Genomic DNA, 20833 nt, shown 5'->3' on the forward strand with positions numbered 1-20833 from the left:
AGGCCTCTCTCATCTTTTTAAGTGGGAGAACTTGCACAATTGGTGGCTGACTAAATACTTTTTTTCCCCACTGTATATATATATATATATATATATATATATATATATATATATATATATAAAGATAAACATTATATATAATAATTATATATTTAAAAACCATAAATAAGATTTCAAAACTATATATACACATTGAATCTTAATGATCATATTTATTAATTTTTACAAGATGCCTACAAAATAAAGCTAAGTGAAAAAACACCTACAAACTCACATTAATACATTTACATAAACTTAAAAGTAATAAGATATAATTTAATATATAATAATAAAGTATGTTTTCCATAGTAACCTGTAAGTGAGTGTCTAATAAATGCCTTCCGGAGGTACACGTCAGCTTTGGAGCCAAGCGGAAACTTGATCACTGTCCAGAGTACAGTACTCACCGTTCTGCAGGGGAATCTTTCAGGCTGTCTCTGAAACAGCCTCCGTAGAGCCTTCAGCCTACATTGCAGCATGCAGATCACTGCTTCACCGAAAACAAGCGTCCAGGGCTTAGAAGCTGCCATACCGCTACTGCCCTACTTCTGCCTCTGGTCTGGAGGAACACGGTCCAAATGAGTGAGTGTGTGTGCCAGGATATGCAAGAAGTTGTAAGGAGTGAGTGCCTGGATGACAATCACTGATTCACTAAGGCGGGAAGCCCAGTCCTAAAGCAGGGAGTGTTAAAGCCAAACTGGGAGATTCCCCTCCCGAGAACCCGCCAATCCCTCCAGTACAGAGTCCTGGAGATCCCCACACACTTTCACAGCTGACCAGTCACACAGAGACACATACACACACGCTCAGCCTTGTTTCAGGATGTCGGGCTACAGCTGAGATTAACAACACCTGTTGTGTACAGTCGAGTGGTGCATAGCAAGAACTACTGCCTTCAAACAGTCTATAGGTGTGCAGAACACACAGTGAACTTTCAATTAACTCCACAAACACTTACAAAACCCTACAACTGCCTTACAAAAGTAATCAGTGTTGATAACTAGAGACCACTGTGACCCATAAATGATAAATAATAAATAGTGTGTGTGTGTGTGTTATGTATCTGACTAACATGGATGAGGGTTTTGCCAAAAATTACTTTAAAAAACATAGTTTTGCATCATGTTCCATTGTTTTGTGTTTATGAATTTTGCTTGCTGCAATTGTTCTTTTTGTAAAGGAAAAAAACAAAGAAAAAAAGTGAAGAAATGTGAAGTACAAAAAAAACATTTAAAAGCAAAATATATATTTTGGGGGTCCAGTGGCTCCATAAAAAATGTTGGCAGGCCAAGTAAAATTTGGGCCAGCAGAAACAAAACATCTAAAATATTGATAAAAGTTAAACAAACATTTATTTTACACAACTACAATAACTCAATTCACTTGAAAACAGAAAATGAGTATTATCCATCTGCAAGGTTGGTACATTTTGAAACCAACACATGGGGGAAACTGGTCAAATATTGTCTGAATAATCAGCCTGACCAAAATATCAGTGCATAACTACTTTACAAACCCAGTTTCCTTTTTACACCATTGATTACCCAAGAGGACATTACTGAGGGACAATACAGGCTTATAGGCATCGCCAAAGAGGAACATCCAATCTATTTTCCACCTCTCCATGCTTGTAGATCCTGTCAGCTGCATGTATGGAATTCTGGGAGTCAGTTTCACTAAAGCCGCTTGCGCAACACAATTAACAGCTCGGCTGGCCCGGCTCTGAGACCCTTGAAGTCAGAAAGGCAAACTCTATGCCCCATAAACACACTCACCATTTTCCACTCAGATGACACAAGCTCAACCAACAGCTTTGAAAAGAGCACATTATCATGGTACGAGGAGAGTTTCCTATTACGATAAGTCAGGTGCTAATAAACAGAAGCCGAACTCTGTCTGATTTGGACAGTGCTCTGGGTTTGGGTTTTGCGTGAGAGCAATGGGTTATGCAACTCAACGGAGCAGTTTTCTGACCTCAGAGAGCAGCTGTGAGATCTCTGAGGATCCAGTTTCTCTCATTGTACTGATGAATTTCAAGGTCACTAGTAGTGAATGACAAGTGAGAGTCTGACACTCCATTCAAGAACAGAAAAATCTAACTATTCATGAGATGGTAAAACTCTTAAAACTCAAAGACTTCAGAGACAGGTGCATTGTGGAAACTCAGAGAAGATCAATATAAGCACACAAATAAAGCACAACATGACAGTATAGAGATAATTAAACTAAATAAACTGTGGCTCTCATGTGGGCGACAGAAGTTTGAATAAAGCTTGCAGAATTTCCTGATTTAATTTGCATTCATTCATTTCTTGTTCTTCTTCTTTCACTATTCTTAATCAAATTGGCAAAAAGCTAACAAAAAATATAAAATATTCTAAAATAAAAAAATACAAAATAAAAGATTAAATAATATGTATTAATAAAGAATATTAATCATATTAAAATTTAAAAGGCTAAAATAAATAAATAAAAATGATTTATAAATTTATATAATATTAATATTTAAGGGGCTAAAAAAAACAAATATTCTAAAATAAAAAAGAAAAGAATTATCTTCAAGTGACATCATAACCGATTAAAACAGATTATTTCAATAACATATCCAATATCAATCCACATTCTTAAGAAAAATGAAGTGTGTGCATTTTTAAGCGACAAAAAAGATTTCTACATGAAGCAAATGGAAGAGAGATGGAGGCATAATTTATTCATACATTTCCGAGGGTGGATAGGAAGATCAATATAACTAATCAATTATAAGTGACCTAGTCTTCTCAATGCGGTCCGACTCAAAGCTTTGGCCCACAGCACTGAACTTTCTGTATATTTTAACTGACAGAAACAGAAAGCTGAATGACTAATTCAAAAAGATGTCTGAAGACAACTAGGCAAAGACCCCACAAAAACCAGAGCATGTATTCTGGGTTTCTGTGGTACTTAAGGTCAGAGGTTTGAATTGAGCCATGACAAGTCAAAAACAAAAACCTGATTATCTGGTTTCCAGCCTCCTTTGGGAGGTTTGCAAGTCACAAGAATGCCGACTGTATTCAAACTGGGTTATATATATATATTTTAATGTTTTCTCTGTCCTTTGTGTCCAACTCCACAATCTCAACTTCCTGACAATTTCTGTGCTCCCTGTGAACTCGAAATGCCCAGAGAGCAAAGAAAACATAAAAGAGATGAAAAGAAAAGACAAAAATGCAAAGAAAGAAAGAAATGAAAGCTTGGTCCTCCTAGCCAATACAGAGAAATCAAAATGTCAGTCTGATTCATTTGATTTTTACAGACGTCAGAAAGACCAGACCAACACATAACACCAAACTGACAGTCTACCAGGTTTTGAATCAAACACGCCAAAAACACATCTGGATCACATTTACCCCAAAACCAAACGAGAATATTTTGCATACAGCAAGTGAAGCCTATCATAAAAATGATGTCACAATGCAAATCTTAACATTCCTAGCATTGCATTTTTTTTAGGCAAAAGGGAAATACTTCACAAAAAAAGTTCAATTAGCTAATGCATTAGCTTTAATGAACATACAGCAAACAATACTTTTATTTGCAACTTCTACATACACTACAGTTCAAAAGTTTGGGGTCAGTAAGACTTTTTTTAAATTAAATTGATCAAAAGTGACAGTAAAAGAATATTATGCATGACAGTTTTCACAAAAATATTAAGCAAAAATTTACCATTTTCAACATTGATAATAATAAGAAATGTATCTTGAGCACCAATCAGCCTATTAGAATGATTTCTGAAGAATCATGTGACTGGAGTAATGATGCTGAAAATTCAGCGTTGACCTCACAGAAATGAATTACATTTTAAAATATATTAAAATGGAAAAGAGCTATTTTAAATTGTAATAAAATTTCATAATATTACACATTAATACTTGTTTTAAAATCATGAAAAAAATCTTATTGATCCCAAATGTTTGAACGGTAGTGTATACTAATATATTTTTAACATTAAGTTGCATAAAATAACTTTAAATTATGTGTTATGTATCTGACTAACATGGATGAGGGTTTTGCCAAAAATTACTTTAAAAAACATAGTTTTGCATCATGTTCCATTGTTTTGTGTTTATGAATTTTGCTTGCTGCAATTGTTCTTTTTGTAAAGGAAAAAAGCAAAGAAAAAAAGTGAAGAAATGTGAAGTAAAAAAAAAACATTTAAAAGCAAAATATATATTTTGGGGGTCCAGTGGCTCCATAAAAAATGTTGGCAGGCCAAGTAAAATTTGGGCCAGCAGAAACAAAACATCTAAAATATTGATAAAAGTTAAACAAACATTTATTTTACACAACTACAATAACTCAATTCACTTGAAAACAGAAAATGAGTATTATCCATCTGCAAGGTTGGTACATTTTGAAACCAACACATGGGGGAAACTGGTCAAATATTGTCTGAATAATCAGCCTGACCAAAATATCAGTGCATAACTACTTTACAAACCCAGTTTCCTTTTTACACCATTGATTACCCAAGAGGACATTACTGAGGGACAATACAGGCTTATAGGCATCGCCAAAGAGGAACATCCAATCTATTTTCCACCTCTCCATGCTTGTAGATCCTGTCAGCTGCATGTATGGAATTCTGGGAGTCAGTTTCACTAAAGCCGCTTGCGCAACACAATTAACAGCTCGGCTGGCCCGGCTCTGAGACCCTTGAAGTCAGAAAGGCAAACTCTATGCCCCATAAACACACTCACCATTTTCCACTCAGATGACACAAGTTCAACCAACAGCTTTGAAAAGAGCACATTATCATGGTACGAGGAGAGTTTCCTATTACGATAAGTCAGGTGCTAATAAACAGAAGCCGAACTCTGTCTGATTTGGACAGTGCTCTGGGTTTGGGTTTTGCGTGAGAGCAATGGGTTATGCAACTCAACGGAGCAGTTTTCTGACCTCAGAGAGCAGCTGTGAGATCTCTGAGGATCCAGTTTCTCTCATTGTACTGATGAATTTCAAGGTCACTAGTAGTGAATGACAAGTGAGAGTCTGACACTCCATTCAAGAACAGAAAAATCTAACTATTCATGAGATGGTAAAACTCTTAAAACTCAAAGACTTCAGAGACAGGTGCATTGTGGAAACTCAGAGAAGATCAATATAAGCACACAAATAAAGCACAACATGACAGTATAGAGATAATTAAACTAAATAAACTGTGGCTCTCATGTGGGCGACAGAAGTTTGAATAAAGCTTGCAGAATTTCCTGATTTAATTTGCATTCATTCATTTCTTGTTCTTCTTCTTTCACTATTCTTAATCAAATTGGCAAAAAGCTAACAAAAAATATAAAATATTCTAAAATAAAAAAATACAAAATAAAAGATTAAATAATATGTATTAATAAAGAATATTAATCATATTAAAATTTAAAAGGCTAAAATAAATAAATAAAAATGATTTATAAATTTATATAATATTAATATTTAAGGGGCTAAAAAAAACAAATATTCTAAAATAAAAAAGAAAAGAATTATCTTCAAGTGACATCATAACCGATTAAAACAGATTATTTCAATAACATATCCAATATCAATCCACATTCTTAAGAAAAATGAAGTGTGTGCATTTTTAAGCGACAAAAAAGATTTCTACATGAAGCAAATGGAAGAGAGATGGAGGCATAATTTATTCATACATTTCCGAGGGTGGATAGGAAGATCAATATAACTAATCAATTATAAGTGACCTAGTCTTCTCAATGCGGTCCGACTCAAAGCTTTGGCCCACAGCACTGAACTTTCTGTATATTTTAACTGACAGAAACAGAAAGCTGAATGACTAATTCAAAAAGATGTCTGAAGACAACTAGGCAAAGACCCCACAAAAACCAGAGCATGTATTCTGGGTTTCTGTGGTACTTAAGGTCAGAGGTTTGAATTGAGCCATGACAAGTCAAAAACAAAAACCTGATTATCTGGTTTCTAGGCTCCTCTGGGTGGTTTGCAAGTCACAATAATGCCGACTGTATTCGAACTGGGTTATATATATTTTTTAAAGTGTTTCCTCTGTGTCTCCCTTTGTGTCCAACTCCACAATCTTAACTTCCTGACAATTTCTGTGCTGCCTGTGAACTCGAAATGCCCGGAGAGCGAAGAAAACATAAAAGAGATGAAAAGAAAAGACAAAAATGCAAAGAAAGAAAGAAATGAAAGCTTGGTCCTCCTAGCCAATACAGAGAAATCAAAATGTCAGTCTGATTCATTTGATTTTTACAGACGTCAGAAAGACCAGACCAACACATAACACCAAACTGACAGTCTACCAGGTTTTGAATCAAACACGCCAAAAACACATCTGGATCACATTTACCCCAAAACCAAACGAGAATATTTTGCATACAGCAAGTGAAGCCTATCATAAAAATGATGTCACAATGCAAATCTTAACATTCCTAGCATTGCATTTTTTTTAGGCAAAAGGGAAATACTTCACAAAAAAAGTTCAATTAGCTAATGCATTAGCTTTAATGAACATACAGCAAACAATACTTTTATTTGCAACTTCTACATACACTACAGTTCAAAAGTTTGGGGTCAGTAAGACTTTTTTTAAATTAAATTGATCAAAAGTGACAGTAAAAGAATATTATGCATGACAGTTTTCACAAAAATATTAAGCAAAAATTTACCATTTTCAACATTGATAATAATAAGAAATGTATCTTGAGCACCAATCAGCCTATTAGAATGATTTCTGAAGAATCATGTGACTGGAGTAATGATGCTGAAAATTCAGCGTTGACCTCACAGAAATGAATTACATTTTAAAATATATTAAAATGGAAAAGAGCTATTTTAAATTGTAATAAAATTTCATAATATTACACATTAATACTTGTTTTAAAATCATGAAAAAAATCTTATTGATCCCAAATGTTTGAACGGTAGTGTATACTAATATATTTTTAACATTAAGTTGCATAAAATAACTTTAAATTATGTCCAGATTTATAATTATTTTTAAATTATCATAAAAAATGTATTATGAATTAAAATGTACATAAACAGTAACAGTATAATAATGCATTACATTTAAATTAATTAAATAAATAAATTATATTTTCTTCAGATTTTAGGGTGAAATAAGAGCCAGATGTGTTCTTGACAGATTTCATCTAAGCAACTGTGTAACATTCAAACACAAAAAACAAGGTCTCAACCACAAACACACATATCCTCATCTACACAGAGTCATTGTCAATGTCCCTATTCATTTTGTTTCTCTGGGGCCCTTTTCTGGAGCCAGGTCCACTAATTGCAATAGTTCAGACCGTGCCGAACATTCAGTCTCTAGGGCACAAAGCATTCACTCATTAGAGTAAGACGCAACAAAAGAACACATGCACAACACAAAATCTGAAACAGAATTATGAGAAAGTGTGGCCTATGACAAAACAGTGGAGAGCTGAGGGAGATTTGTAACTATTTCATGCTCTAGACTTCTGAAAAATGAACGTTTGACGTGGTTCTTCCTGCTCAAAATGCCAATGAGCAAAGAAACCCCATAAAGACACAAACTACACACTACATCCTTAATACATCATTATGCCCTCTTCCCTTGACCTATAAAAAAAATTTATGAAACGTCTCCCCCTTATAAGTAAGGTAACACAGCTAACGGTTTATATCAGATCCGCTTAACCTTCAGAAAGCATATGTGAGCTGGACATGCTGCAATAGTCACAGAAATACTACAATTACTAGCTTTAATCTGTCTAATATTTCAAACTGACTATACCAAAGGGCTCCTACCCGTGTGTTTCTCTGCCTGATCCGCAAGGGAAACATTTTCAGCATGGTCCTGTCCGCATGTCAGTCACTTCACGCTGTGGACGGTTAATCCGGAACCCTCGTCCAGCGTGGCAGGAGTGGTCACTTAGGCGGTCCGACTGTGGTGCAGTCATACATGTACACAAAAGACATAAAAGGAAACGCCTGCTCAGGAAGGGCCTACAGCTGCAGGTCAGTGCTGAGATTAGACCATGTCCTGCCCTGGTTTCCTAGGCAACACCTGCTCAGGAAGAGGCACATCTGTCCAAAGAGAGCATCCCTAATATATCAGCCACGAACATACAAGTAGTGCTGTATATGAGTGTGTACACTCATGCAAAGAGAGTCTCAGTTTCCTGTCGCTTGGTCTGTCGCACATCCTCCACAGTTAAATAATGCTTAGGATCAGGATCATCGCTAATATTTTAAGGTGTGGGGCCCTTTTAACCCAAGAGATGCTGGAAATGTGCTCTTAACATCTCAAAGAACATTTAAAATGAGTGAGACGTTGAGGGAAAGTTTTTAGATCTTAAATAGCCGATCTTCTCCAGCTGAGATTCAGTCTACGTCAGATCATCCTGGTCTGAACCAGGTCACGTGGAACCGGATCAAGTTCAAAGTTGGGTGTTTATTTTTTCATCTGCTTCATCCAACTTCCTGTGCTGAATGACAGAGCAGGAACCCTCCCATCGGCCCCCTGTTCTTGGAAAGCTCTCAGGAAGTGCGGCACCCTGACGAGGACATTACATCACCTTCAGATCCTGACCTCCCAGGCATGTAAAATCCTCCTCTCACGCGTGGAACTGCGCCAAGACTGCCTCCCAACACGGCTTCAGATGTGGAAAAAACATCGTCCCTGTCTCCTTCTTGTCTCAGAGGGAAATGCGACATCAACTATTCTGTTTTTTTAAGTTAGAGAACGATAAACAGCACAGAGCACTTAGTGCTGAATGAAGCTGGACACAGAATCTGAAGAGTTTATTGATCGAAAGACAGAATGATGTGAGACCAGGGTCTAAAATTAATGTTTTTTGTCACACTCCAATGGAGAAAAATGTACCACCCATGAATATTGGACATTCTGCAATATTTTTATATAAGAATGTTTTTAAGAAGTTAATAAAAATAAAATACATACAAAGGCCCATTTAAAAAGGCAATAATTAAAACAAATAATAACAACAACACTAATAATAATCATGTTTATGATTTCTTTAAAACAAATTATATATCAGCTATATTTTATAATAATATATATTATAACAGTAATATTGTGAAATATTATTTTTATTTAATATAACTATTACTAATTACTAATACTAATATATTTTAAAATGTAATTTATTCCAGTGATGCAAAGCTGAATTTTTAGCAGTCATTACTCCAGTCTTCAGTGTCACATGATCCTTCAGAAATCATTCTAATATGCTGAGTGCTCAAGAAACATTTATTATTATTATCAATGTTGAAAACAGTTTTGCTGCTTCATATTTTTGCTGAAATTTTCAGGATTCTTTGATTAATAGAAAGTTCAAATTAACAACAAACAATTTAACTTGTCCTTGCTGAATAAGTATTCATTAAAAAAGTATTCAAAAGAAAAAAAAAACTTTTGAATCATATAAATAGGATAGCCTTGTTTGCCTTTGAGATGCCCAATGAATGCAGCGCAATGGACAGCACTTACTCATCCTGACACAGCATAGATTGCACACTGCAGAAAATAGCAGCATTTTCTCAGTGAGTCTCTCCTACTGCTTCTCAGATGTGTCTGTCTTATCAAAACACTCACTGGAATCATTCACAATTATTGTCGTTGTGGCACTGGGCCACCGATGTATGAGATGGAGGGCGTTTTAACTGCAGAGTGAGTGCCGCTGAAGAAGACATTTGCATTAAAGCCAACAGAGACAAGATTAATGGAACCCCTCTCTAGATCTCAATAACTTTTCAACAACCCCCCCCACAATCTCTCTCGTAAAATGGTTTCTCTTCCTCTGCCTTCAATTTCCTCTCTGGCTGCAACTTTACTTTCCTTGTTTTTTTTTTCACATTCCTCTGTCATGTGTTCATCTTGGCAGTACAGACCAGGGCTTAAATATATGAATGAACAATGGATCAAAGTCAATGTGAGAGAGTTTCAGACCACTTGACGGAGCTATCATTGCGCTATCAAAAGTGTATGTGCGTTCCAGCCATTTTACATTTGTCTGAACACATCCATGTAATGTGGTCTAAATTGCAGTGTTAAAAAGATTATATAAATAAATAATGTTCACACCATATGCAATATTTTTTTTATATCAGAGGTGTAAAATGTCTAGCTATTACTGCAGTAAAAATAATGAATAATATAAAAAATAATAAAAAACATGAATATAATATTATATACAATATCATAAAATTGATTTTTACCTGACGCATTCAAATGTGTTGTTAAAATGTATTTAATATATGTAAATATATTATATTATAATTATATTATGTTATATTATATATTCAATTGTTCAAAAGTTTAAAATAGTAAGATTTTTAATGCTTTTGAAACAAGTCTTTTATGCTCACCATGGCTGCATTTATTTGATCAAAAATACAGTCAAAAGAGTAATATCGTGAAATATATTAAAATCTATTAAAACAGTTATTTTAAATTGTAATCATACTTTAAAACAAAGTTTATTTCTGTGATGACAAAACAGAATTTTCAGCAACCATTAATCTAGTTTTCAGTGTCCCATGATCCTTCAGAAACCATTCTAATATGCTGATCTTGTGCTCAAGGAACATTTCTTATTATTCTTAATTTTGGAATTTTTATGAAACTGTGCTACATTTTAAATTCATCCTTGATTAATAAAAGTAAACATTTCTTCCTAAAAAATAAATAATTAAATAAATAAAATACAAATATTTCCCTTCACATAAATATATGTTGCTAAAAAAATTTATGAGGTCAAGTGGCAAAGGCAATTAAAAATCTAACCTACTTGTCCAACTGTGCCAGCAGAAAAAATCCTTACTGTTAAGCCTTGCAGACTGAGGCTTTGTTGCACAGTGCCCCTCATCATCACCCCGAGATACAGAAAGACTTTCCGGGTCCTGACCGATCCCCCACCCCACTTTTGAGGCTGTGGGTTTGCCGTGCTAATGAGAGCCTTTCCTTGCAGCTCTTGTGCAAAGGAATAAAGATGAATCAACTCTCCCACACTTATTCAGCTGGGAACAAAGAGCAGAGTTTAACCAACACAGATTCAGAGGGTCTCAGATTGCTCCGCAGTCACACGCCATGTCTCTGACACACACCCACTCTCACTCTCTCACACATACAGAGTGCCGTCACACCGCTTTTGTGTCCAGGTTATGTGGGACGATAGAGGAAAGAGCTTCACAATGAAAAATCCACAGGAAGCCTTTAGTGAGAATTAATGCCATTACCCAGTATAACCTCTGTGTGTGTGTGTGTTACACACATGGACACATGGATCCACAGACCCAGCAAACAGGCAGAGAGGGTCATCACTCCCAGCCAGCTCTATTGATCCTCAAGCATCAGAGGACTGTAAGTCACCAGCTGTGACCCATCACGATGCCACTGGGACTGAGGATGGGATGGGGAGGGATTATGACTGAATCACCGCCTGGTCACGCCATCAGCATCGTGTGTAAACGGCTCTTAATAGATCTGTCAGTAAACAGACCCATGTTTTCATCAATCAAGAGGGTATTATGGGTATTTTATACCAATTGGTGCAGGATCATAAGGCCTGTAACTGAAAATATATGGACTGATTTCAGTTGAGAAACAGGAAGGAACACTGCAGAGAAATGTAATCCTGAAAAAGCCAAAGGTTTACATAAATATAGGCCTATACAAACACAGTAAAAACATTCACATTAACATGAGTACGCATTGCACTCGAAAGACTCCCTAATGAAACCTAATCTATCATGAAAGCAATATAAATTCTACATTTAGATAAATAGTCAGAAAAGCAGAGTTGTGCTTCATACATTGCTACACTACTGACAATGGACAACTGATCTTTTTTGCCCACAAAATTTCACAAATGTTCCCACAAATGCACTTTATGGCAGGTATTCCTAGACCTTTTTGTCAACAAAACCTCTCTGACCTAAAATATTTGAAGTATCCTCTAAGATTTTCAAGTTAATATTTCAGTGAAACAAAGTGTCTTTTGTGACCATTTTATTTTGAATGTTTTTTATTAAAAATAAAATTTTATATAAAATTTTTATATTTGAATGATTTCATAAATTATTGGTTTTCCATCAACTCACAAACCCCTCTGCAGTTCCCTCACAAACCCCTAGGGGTTCCTGGTCTAAAGGAATTTTTTGTCAAATAACTTTAAATATTAAAGATGCGGTCACATTTACAGTATAGGTGAAATTTTGCAGACAAAATCTAGTCATTTCAATTCAAATTTTGGAGTTTTGAAGAGGGGCAAAACATTTACTCATACAGATCTCACACTGGGTTCAAGTTGTCAATGCGCATTAGTCGGATTGGCCATCAAAAAGCTGTTTAGTTTGAAACTGACAATAGATTTGAGTGCGCCTAAATAGCACACTTCTTTGGAACAATCTGCATGATCTAATGTATCATTAATTTCCACTGAATACATTATTCCAATCCCTAACCTTGACTGTGAGCAATAGTGGTGCTAGCTAATGACTGATTCCACAGCAAATTAAAATGCTCTCTCTGAGTCATTTTTAAGCCGTGTTTGTTACTTAATCACAGTCAGGCAAGTTCTGTGAATCAGGTGTGCAGGGCCATGCTGGAAGAGTGAGTCAGAGTAGATAAAAGACAGCATGATGTCTCGGCACGCTCTCACACGAATGACTGCAGAAGAAGACAGAGATGGAGAGCGAGAGAGAGGTAAAAAGAGGCAAGAGTGGGTGTCCGAAAGCGAGAGAAAGTCAGTCCAGATGGCCAGAGAAGATTAAATACCATCTGCCAGATCTGGAGACAAACATTAGCACAAACAAGCGACACACACCACACACGCCCCGCACATAGACATGGATGATGCTGGACACATACAGTACATCAGTGTCAGAGTCTGATCACAGTGCTTGGCAGGACGACAGACAGTCATAGGTACCTGATGAGGGGATAGCTGCAAAGAAAGGGGGCGTTTCAAATCGTGTTGAATTATGGGAAAATCTCACTAGTGTGAGTTGTCTTCTCTTCTGTGATGGAGTGGTGTTGAGTGTAAAAAATGTGTTGGTCATTTTTTTAGCTCGCGCTTCTCTAGTAGAGTTTATTTCGCATATACCTGTGGTGCAGTGGATAAACATTTCAGCTTGCAACCAAAAAGTCTGAACTACATAGACCCATGAGTCATCATTACTGTGCATGTAATCCCGGGTCACTCCAGGGAAATAATAAGTTTAATAAGTGTACGTGTTGGATCAAAAAGTTTGCTAACCACTCTGTTAGTGTGTCTTCTAAATGCTTTTCTTCTAAATGTAAACAAATCACCTTAATATAAGCTGTACGTTTTCACCAGAGGGAGCCAGTGAGCTGCTAACTGGAGTGATCCGCTGTTTTGCATCTGTTTTGAGAATGAATTTAAATATAATCCCGTTAATAAACTCTCAAATGGCTTCCAGATAAAGTTAAGTGGCTGACTGCAAACTAAATATAACGAACACACACTTTCACTCCTTTCTTCCCGTTTTATTAGCTATTCTGAGAAAGGGAGCTGCTTTAAGACCATTTAACTGAGCACATGACTAATGCATTCACACACTCTCCTACTCATTAACTCTCATTACGCTACTTAAATATTGTTTACCCTCATACGCCCCATTAAACACAGGGATCGGAACAAGTCCAGGTGAACACACATAGGCACATAAAAACAACCAGTCTACTAAACAGAAACAAAACCCATAGATACACACCCACATGCATTTATAAAGCTGAACCATTGATGGACATGTCATATGTACTCTTCTGTTTGACAAATGCATAGTGGTAGAGCATTTCATTTTTAAATAAACCATAAGAAATTATAGTTTGCTCAAGAACGAATGAATGAATAAATGCATGCATGCATAAATAACTAAATAAGCAAGCACGCAAGAAAGCAAGCAAACAAAATACACCCACCATAATGTATTATAGTTTTATTTTTTATTTATTTATTATTATTTTAAATAAAAAACATTTTGCTTATATATATACTTATATATTATTTTTTTGCATTATTTACTGTCATGACAACTAGGAATATTTCCTCCCACTAAATTCTCATTAACATAATGAAAAAAAAAATCAAATTTTCATTACTGTAATAGTTAGAAAGCTATATACTGCGATATATAATTAACATATATAAAATAGAGCACATTTTGATACCTCATTGGAGAGTTTTGTTCTCACTTAAAACTCAATTAATTTTGTTCTAAATTATTTAATTAATTTATTAATTAACTTATTCATTTTGTATTTTATGATTATATTTATGATTTAAGGTTGTTTAGTTATTCATATTGGAAAACAAGACAATAATACTGTGAAAGATATGAATTTTTTTGCAGTCCATGCAACATTTAATGCCATGACTTTATGACTTTCTGCTCTGATTTAAGACCCTTTTAAGGCCTTAATTTGTATAAGGGCGGATTAAGATTGTTATTAAGATCTGCAGACAAGGTTTCTGCAGGATTTTTAAGCTCAAATTTAAGACTTTAAGACCTTTTTTAAGACCTGCACAAATAAGATGAATACCATATGAGCGGGGTAGGGCAATGTAGTACCATATTAAACTGTAAAATTACTGTAAAAAGCATAATTTACAGTTCAGATACAAGTTTTCACAAAAACAAAGTTTTATAAAATGATAAACTTTACATTTCAGCCTTTAAACCATTGTTAAGAAAATGGATGAGTCAAACTTATTAAATATTATGTTAATTTAAACAATTATTATCAATAAATGATTATATCAATTAAATAACATACATTAGGGGTGTGCGATATTGTCAAAAATGATATCTCGATAATATTCTGGGATTTTATTGATATAGATAATTAGACGATATTTTGCTGAGTGTGTTATTGTGCTGATATCTTAAGGACTACTGTGGACAGCTGACTCCTGAATTTTTTGATATTCTTCATATTCTGTGTGGTCAGTTCACAGCAGTAATAGAAATGAATAATTTCCAACATCTTTTATGGGCATTTTTACCTTTAAGCCATTTTTTCTAAAAGTGTGCACCATCTTTTGAGTCAAATTCTTACATTTGGGCTGTTACCAAGCAAATTAAATCAGTATCAACAAAATGTATCTTTGCAATGCAGAGGAAACACAGAAGCTGCATTAGAAGTGTTATTTAGATGCATTTACACACTGTTTAATGCAGCTCTGAGGGACATTAAATACTTTAACATGCAATTACAAATGTATAAATAATGCTTTGATATTTTAAACATAAAACATTGAAAACTGACGTTTGAAATGATTTAAAAAAATGAAAAGGTACCTTAAATGTGAAATTAAAACCACCAGTAGGTGGCAGCAAGTCACTGTTAATAAAATTGCGTTTGAACCGAATCATTTAAACGGTTGATTCATTAAAGAACAAAACTTTGTTGGAGAAATAGAGCAAAAACAGAAAATATGGTGTCTAAAACGTAAGTCTCTTAATATTAACTACTTGTTTATTGAACTGTTGTATAAAATCAATATCCCATTTGTAATCATGCTTACTTTTGGAGAAAAAAACGGCACTCTACGTGTGATATTAACTATATGAAATTATATAAAGATATACATTTTCTGCCCCATATCTTAAATTATGTGATAATTCTTAATGCATTTTAATTAGGGATGTAACGATTAACTGCGAGCCTGTTGAAAATCGAATCAAATATGTGACGATTCAAATCGGTTGAGATGCTAAACAAATCGTGACTCATTCAGCACATCTGCTGTTTCATGCAGATATTTTTATTTATAGTTTCACAAAACTGAAGTCAAACCATTCTGTTTTTGCTTCAGATTTCGAAATTATACAACCTAATTTAGTTTAAAAACACGCTCATGTAGCATGTATGCAGCATATTTGTTTGGATCAAGATTAAAATACAGTGGTTGCCTCTAATTTTAAATGGAAAGAGCACAGACAAAGCCTTATTTTGTTTATATGAAGATATTTATTTTATTTGTGTTACTTATTTATTTGATTTGGGGCTTGTTTTAAAATGTCAATGTAGTTTTGTTATTTACATTTACATTATATTTAAATTTGGTCATTTAGCAGACGCTTTTGTCCAAAGCAATTTACAAATGAGGACAATAGAAGCAATCAAAACCAACAAAAGGGCAGTAATATGCAAGTGCTATATTAGTATATTATTATAGTGTTATATTTCAATTTCACAAAGAAATGTGCAGCATTTCATCCAAGCAATAATAAAAGGACACATTTAATTTATAATTTGTCTTAGATCTCATTTTGTAAAAAAAAAATTATAATAATCGTGAATCGAATCGAATCGTGAGTTGATTGAATTGTTACATCCCTAATTTTAATAGACAGATTCATGCAGTGAAAGAACGCACTCTAAATGCGCACGGGCACTAGTCTAACCTGCTAGACTTCATCACCTAATGTATGCGTGCACTCTGTAGGTGTGTTTTGTGTTTGCTTTTCATGATATACTCATAATATCAAATCGCACACTGTTAAAACAACAATTACGATATTATCACAGACCATACATATCGCACACCCCTATGTTTAGATTTTTATTATGCATTGTCTTCTTATCGATCCACCAGTTCACATTTAAAGCTCTGCGTGTTTGCAGGGTAAAACATGGGTTGATTTTTGCATTGGTCTAAAAAAACAACAGTTTCATTGAAAATGCTCATTCATTCTCTGCCAGGAGGTGGAGCGTTTGGTAGAAATATAACTGTTTCCCCGGTAACGGCAGAACACAAAGCAGCAGCACTGCACTTTGAATCTGCAGCGCTCGTGACCTCTTGAAATCATAATTAAGACTTTCGTGTACAATTTAAGACTTTTTAAGGCCTTAAATTTGATACAACTAAATGTAAGACTTTTTAAGACCCTGCGGAAACCCTGTGGAGAAAGCCTGAATATATAATGTATTACAGTAAAAAATATTTAAATTACAGTATTACAGTAATGATAGTTTTATGACAGTCACCACTGAAAGTGATAAAAATTAAAAAACAAAAACTAGACAAATTATGGCAACATGAATTTAGAGAAAAAATATGCTTAATTGTTATAAAATGTCTAATTTTCTTATTTTGATTATGTAGAATATGTCTGAAGTGTTTTCATGAGATTCTCCAATACAAGGCCAACACCAGTGTGGATACAAAAGGAGCGAGAAAAGAAACAGTACACATCTAACCCACATCAATCATGTAACATTTGCGGCTTTCAGACACTTTATAAATTTGAGTGTGTTCTTATGTGCGGGGACATTCAGAGAGAAAAGCATATATTCTAGAGAATGTTTTTGATGGCCCAGGTTTCCTTGCAAACAAGGTCCATAGATCCATCTGCCCTGCATTTAAAAAATCAATGCTTCTCAGCACCAGCTAGGGAGGAAGACGGGGGAGTGTTTTAGTGGGAGAGGAGACCTAAAAAGTCTTTGCCGTTTCCTGTATGAGGTCAGACTGCATGATGTCATAATGGACTTGTTACATGCGCATTACGGAAACTCATTAATGGCATCTGAGTGTAGGAAAAATCCTTCCTGAACAAGAGCAACCATTACGGCTTAAACAGAAATGCTCCCACAAACAAAAACAATGAGCACTTTGTTGTCTAGGCTGGTATCTTTTCAGCAGGGGCACAGGAATGCTGGGCCCCCATACAATGAGTATGGTACAGTGCCGCTCAGTGTGACTGTAAGGGTGCTCATGTAACAAGCCGGATTTCCAGCTTTGCCATCACACGGTAATCAGAGGATAAATCGATACAATTGCTGTCTATGGGGAACACATGATCAATAGCTACCATTTATCACCAGCTCGCCTTACAGATGCACATGGAGGGGCATTTCAGACCACCATCTCAAAAGAGCCACTTCTCTATGCTGCATCCTTGAAAAGAAGCTCCTTGACAAATGTCAAGTGTTACAAAACACTGAACAGCCATAATATAAGGAGATCAAAGCCCACGAGGGGACGTAGCACGAAAAAACGAGATGGACAGGGATAAAAAAGAAGAAAGAGCTTGAGAAGACTGAGAAGAGAGAGAGAGATGTAAGACGAGTGTAGGAGCGGGGGGAGGCATGACACTAACTTGACATGGTAGATTTTCATCTTCTCCCGTCGAGTCCTCCAAGACGCGATGAGGCTCCGTCTGTCATGTGAGAGAAAAGTGAATATGGAAAATCAGTGTCTCATGAACCATTGCGAATAGAAAACACAATATAATGTGTTAAAGGTCTGAACGGCATCGAACACAGTAGCACATAGTCAGACCGTTGACTAACTGCGTAACACCTGGTTCACAGCTTGGCTTATTCTGGCCAAGAACTGCCAACTTAAACAAGAACAGACCCTCTGACCAGCATAGAACAACCACAGTTCATTCTGTATTTTTATTATGTGCCAGATAATATAAGAATAAACAATCTCTATGAACTTTGGGATCAGAATTTCTGTTTGTCCAAAAGTAATAAGCACTGGCTATTTCATTTTATAACTTAAAACTAATCAGAAAACATGCTTTAGATAAAACTGTTTTAAATGTTTAATGTCGCTAATATATAATTGATCATTTTTTAAATAATTTTTGGACCTTATTTTCTTGTTATAGTCAATACCCAATAAATGGCCAATTTTGTCTGAACACTATTTTGTCTGAATAAATTAAAAATGTCTCACAAAACACTCAAATCAATCTTTTAAAATGCTGAATTAAAAGTGAATTTAGGCATCACAACATTATAATGTTCAGTATGAAAATAGATATTAATTTAGAGATTTGCTAAAGATTACATAACAGTGTTATAAAAATAAGTATGGGTTTTAAAGATTAACTCTGAGTAATGAATATGGAAGACCATTTCCACCACACAAGAAAAGTCATCTTTTGGTAAATCATAATTATGACATAAAAAGCCACATTTTACAATGCCATAATTTTAACATTTATAATCACTTCATATATAATAATAAAAATGTTTATAATAATTTTTTTTTTTGATATGGTGGAAAATAGGCTTCACAGTAAAGATGATCAATATGTAAAAATGGTGGAATTGACCATAAACATTTAAATATCCCATTTTCAATATAACCGTTGCCGATAAATCGAAAAATCTGTAAAATCAGTCGATAACAAGTATGATACATCATGCATCCCTAACCTGACCAACTTTGGCAAATATTCATAATACCCGGTTTCCCAACACTACCCGATGTTCTGCTGCTGTCAGACAATCTGATTGGAGCTTGTGAATTTCACAAGTGCTTTTCAGTTTTGTATAAAATATGAATCATCAGACGGTCATCGAACTGACTGTGGGCGGTCTGTAGGCTGTCCGTCTGAGGCTGAGACTACACTGAACAGAACAATCGCAGTGTGGATCAGTTTTGAAGTGCGATACAAAACCTTGATTACTACAGCAGACACACACTCGTGCCAGTATAAACGTCTGCTCCTCTGCACCAAATGACAGTGGTGGAACGTCTCGTTAGACTGGGCCTACATGCTGTCATTGACTGTTTAGGGTTAATTAGTCAGGGTGGCGACTCAGATGGGCCGATCTGTCACCACACGGGAGTGAAACTGACGGATGGCCCTTGATCATCTGCTGCGTGGAAGGGAACACTGTGTTACCTGCCTCTCTTTTCTCTCCATCTCTTTCACAATACAATCTCGGCAGCTTTATGGCAGACTTTATTACATGTGGATCAATGGGGTTGTAGCAGTAAATTCTGAATATTGTGCTATTCCAGAGTAAATGACAGAGAAGGCTGGACTGAATATGAGTTTTTCTAACCTACTGAATAAGCCAGCAGTAATTTGCATGTATGTTGTTGATTTCACAGAATAGTTATCCTTTGCAAATCAGTGTGGGAAAAGTCACAGATTAAGGGGTATTGAATTTTTAGGAAATTTTCAGTGATGAAACTGATCAAACCCAGTCTTACAGAGCAAACTTAGTCATGGTAAAGTGATGTGGATTCATGACTATATAAGTTAATGTTTAAATAATTCCAATGTACTTTTAGCCACAGAAAAAAAATTCTGTTTAAAATTCCTCAGATTTTAAATGTATTATCTAACATTTGATATATTGTATTGTATTCTATTCTAGTTATGTCTCATAATGGGTTTACACATTCAAGTGACTGTTTCTCAATTAATTGATTCAATAAAAGCATTTTACACATTACGTCTTAAGAAGTAAAAATGTCCATAAAAATTAATTGTAGTGGGAAAATGTTGCCCCTTGAAAAGAGAGTTCACTTAAAGGGGTCATATGATGCTGCTAAAAAGAACATTATTTTGTGTATTTGGTGTAATGAAATGTGTTTATGCGGTTTAAAGTAAAAAAAACATTATTTTCCACATACTGTATTGTTTCTCCTCTATGCCCCGCCTTTTTGAAATGCGCTTATTTTTTACAAAGCTCATCGGTCTGAAAAAGCGAGGTGTGCTCTGATTGGCCAGTTATCCAGTGCGTTGTGATTGGGCGAATACCTCAAGTGTGAGACGGAAATGTTATGCCCCTCACATACGGTTGATGCCGTGTCCGGCCAGAGCGACGAGACATTAAAACCCATTACAAACGAGGCATTTGTTGCATCCAGTGGGGACATAACTACTGATTATAATGACTTATACTGTCTTTTTACGCGTTGCATTGCATCGCGCCGCGTAAACATAAAACTCTGTCTGCATTTGTGATCGGAGAAATGACAAACAACAAGTGCTACTCTAC

General features: G+C 35.3%; 1 protein-coding gene across 4 annotated transcripts in view; it reads right to left on the bottom strand.

The window, feature by feature from the left end:
- The window catches only part of rps6ka3b (ribosomal protein S6 kinase, polypeptide 3b), a 48162-nt gene that overhangs the window by 25016 nt on the left and 2313 nt on the right, over positions 1-20833 (bottom strand). For 3 of the 4 annotated variants that reach the window (XM_016278853.1, XM_016278854.1, XM_016278852.1), the window contains one exon: positions 18181-18240. In XM_016278853.1, coding sequence (XP_016134339.1) covers positions 18181-18240 — 60 coding nt within the window. Of the gene's footprint in view, positions 1-7836; positions 7929-18180; positions 18241-20833 lie in introns of those variants that run through there. The other variant, XM_016278856.1, reaches the window with a different exon arrangement.

Source organism: Sinocyclocheilus grahami, unplaced genomic scaffold (genome assembly GCF_001515645.1).
Source record: "Sinocyclocheilus grahami isolate Dianchi unplaced genomic scaffold, SAMN03320097.WGS_v1.1 scaffold126.1, whole genome shotgun sequence".
In the NCBI taxonomy this organism is placed as follows: Eukaryota; Metazoa; Chordata; class Actinopteri; order Cypriniformes; family Cyprinidae; genus Sinocyclocheilus; species Sinocyclocheilus grahami.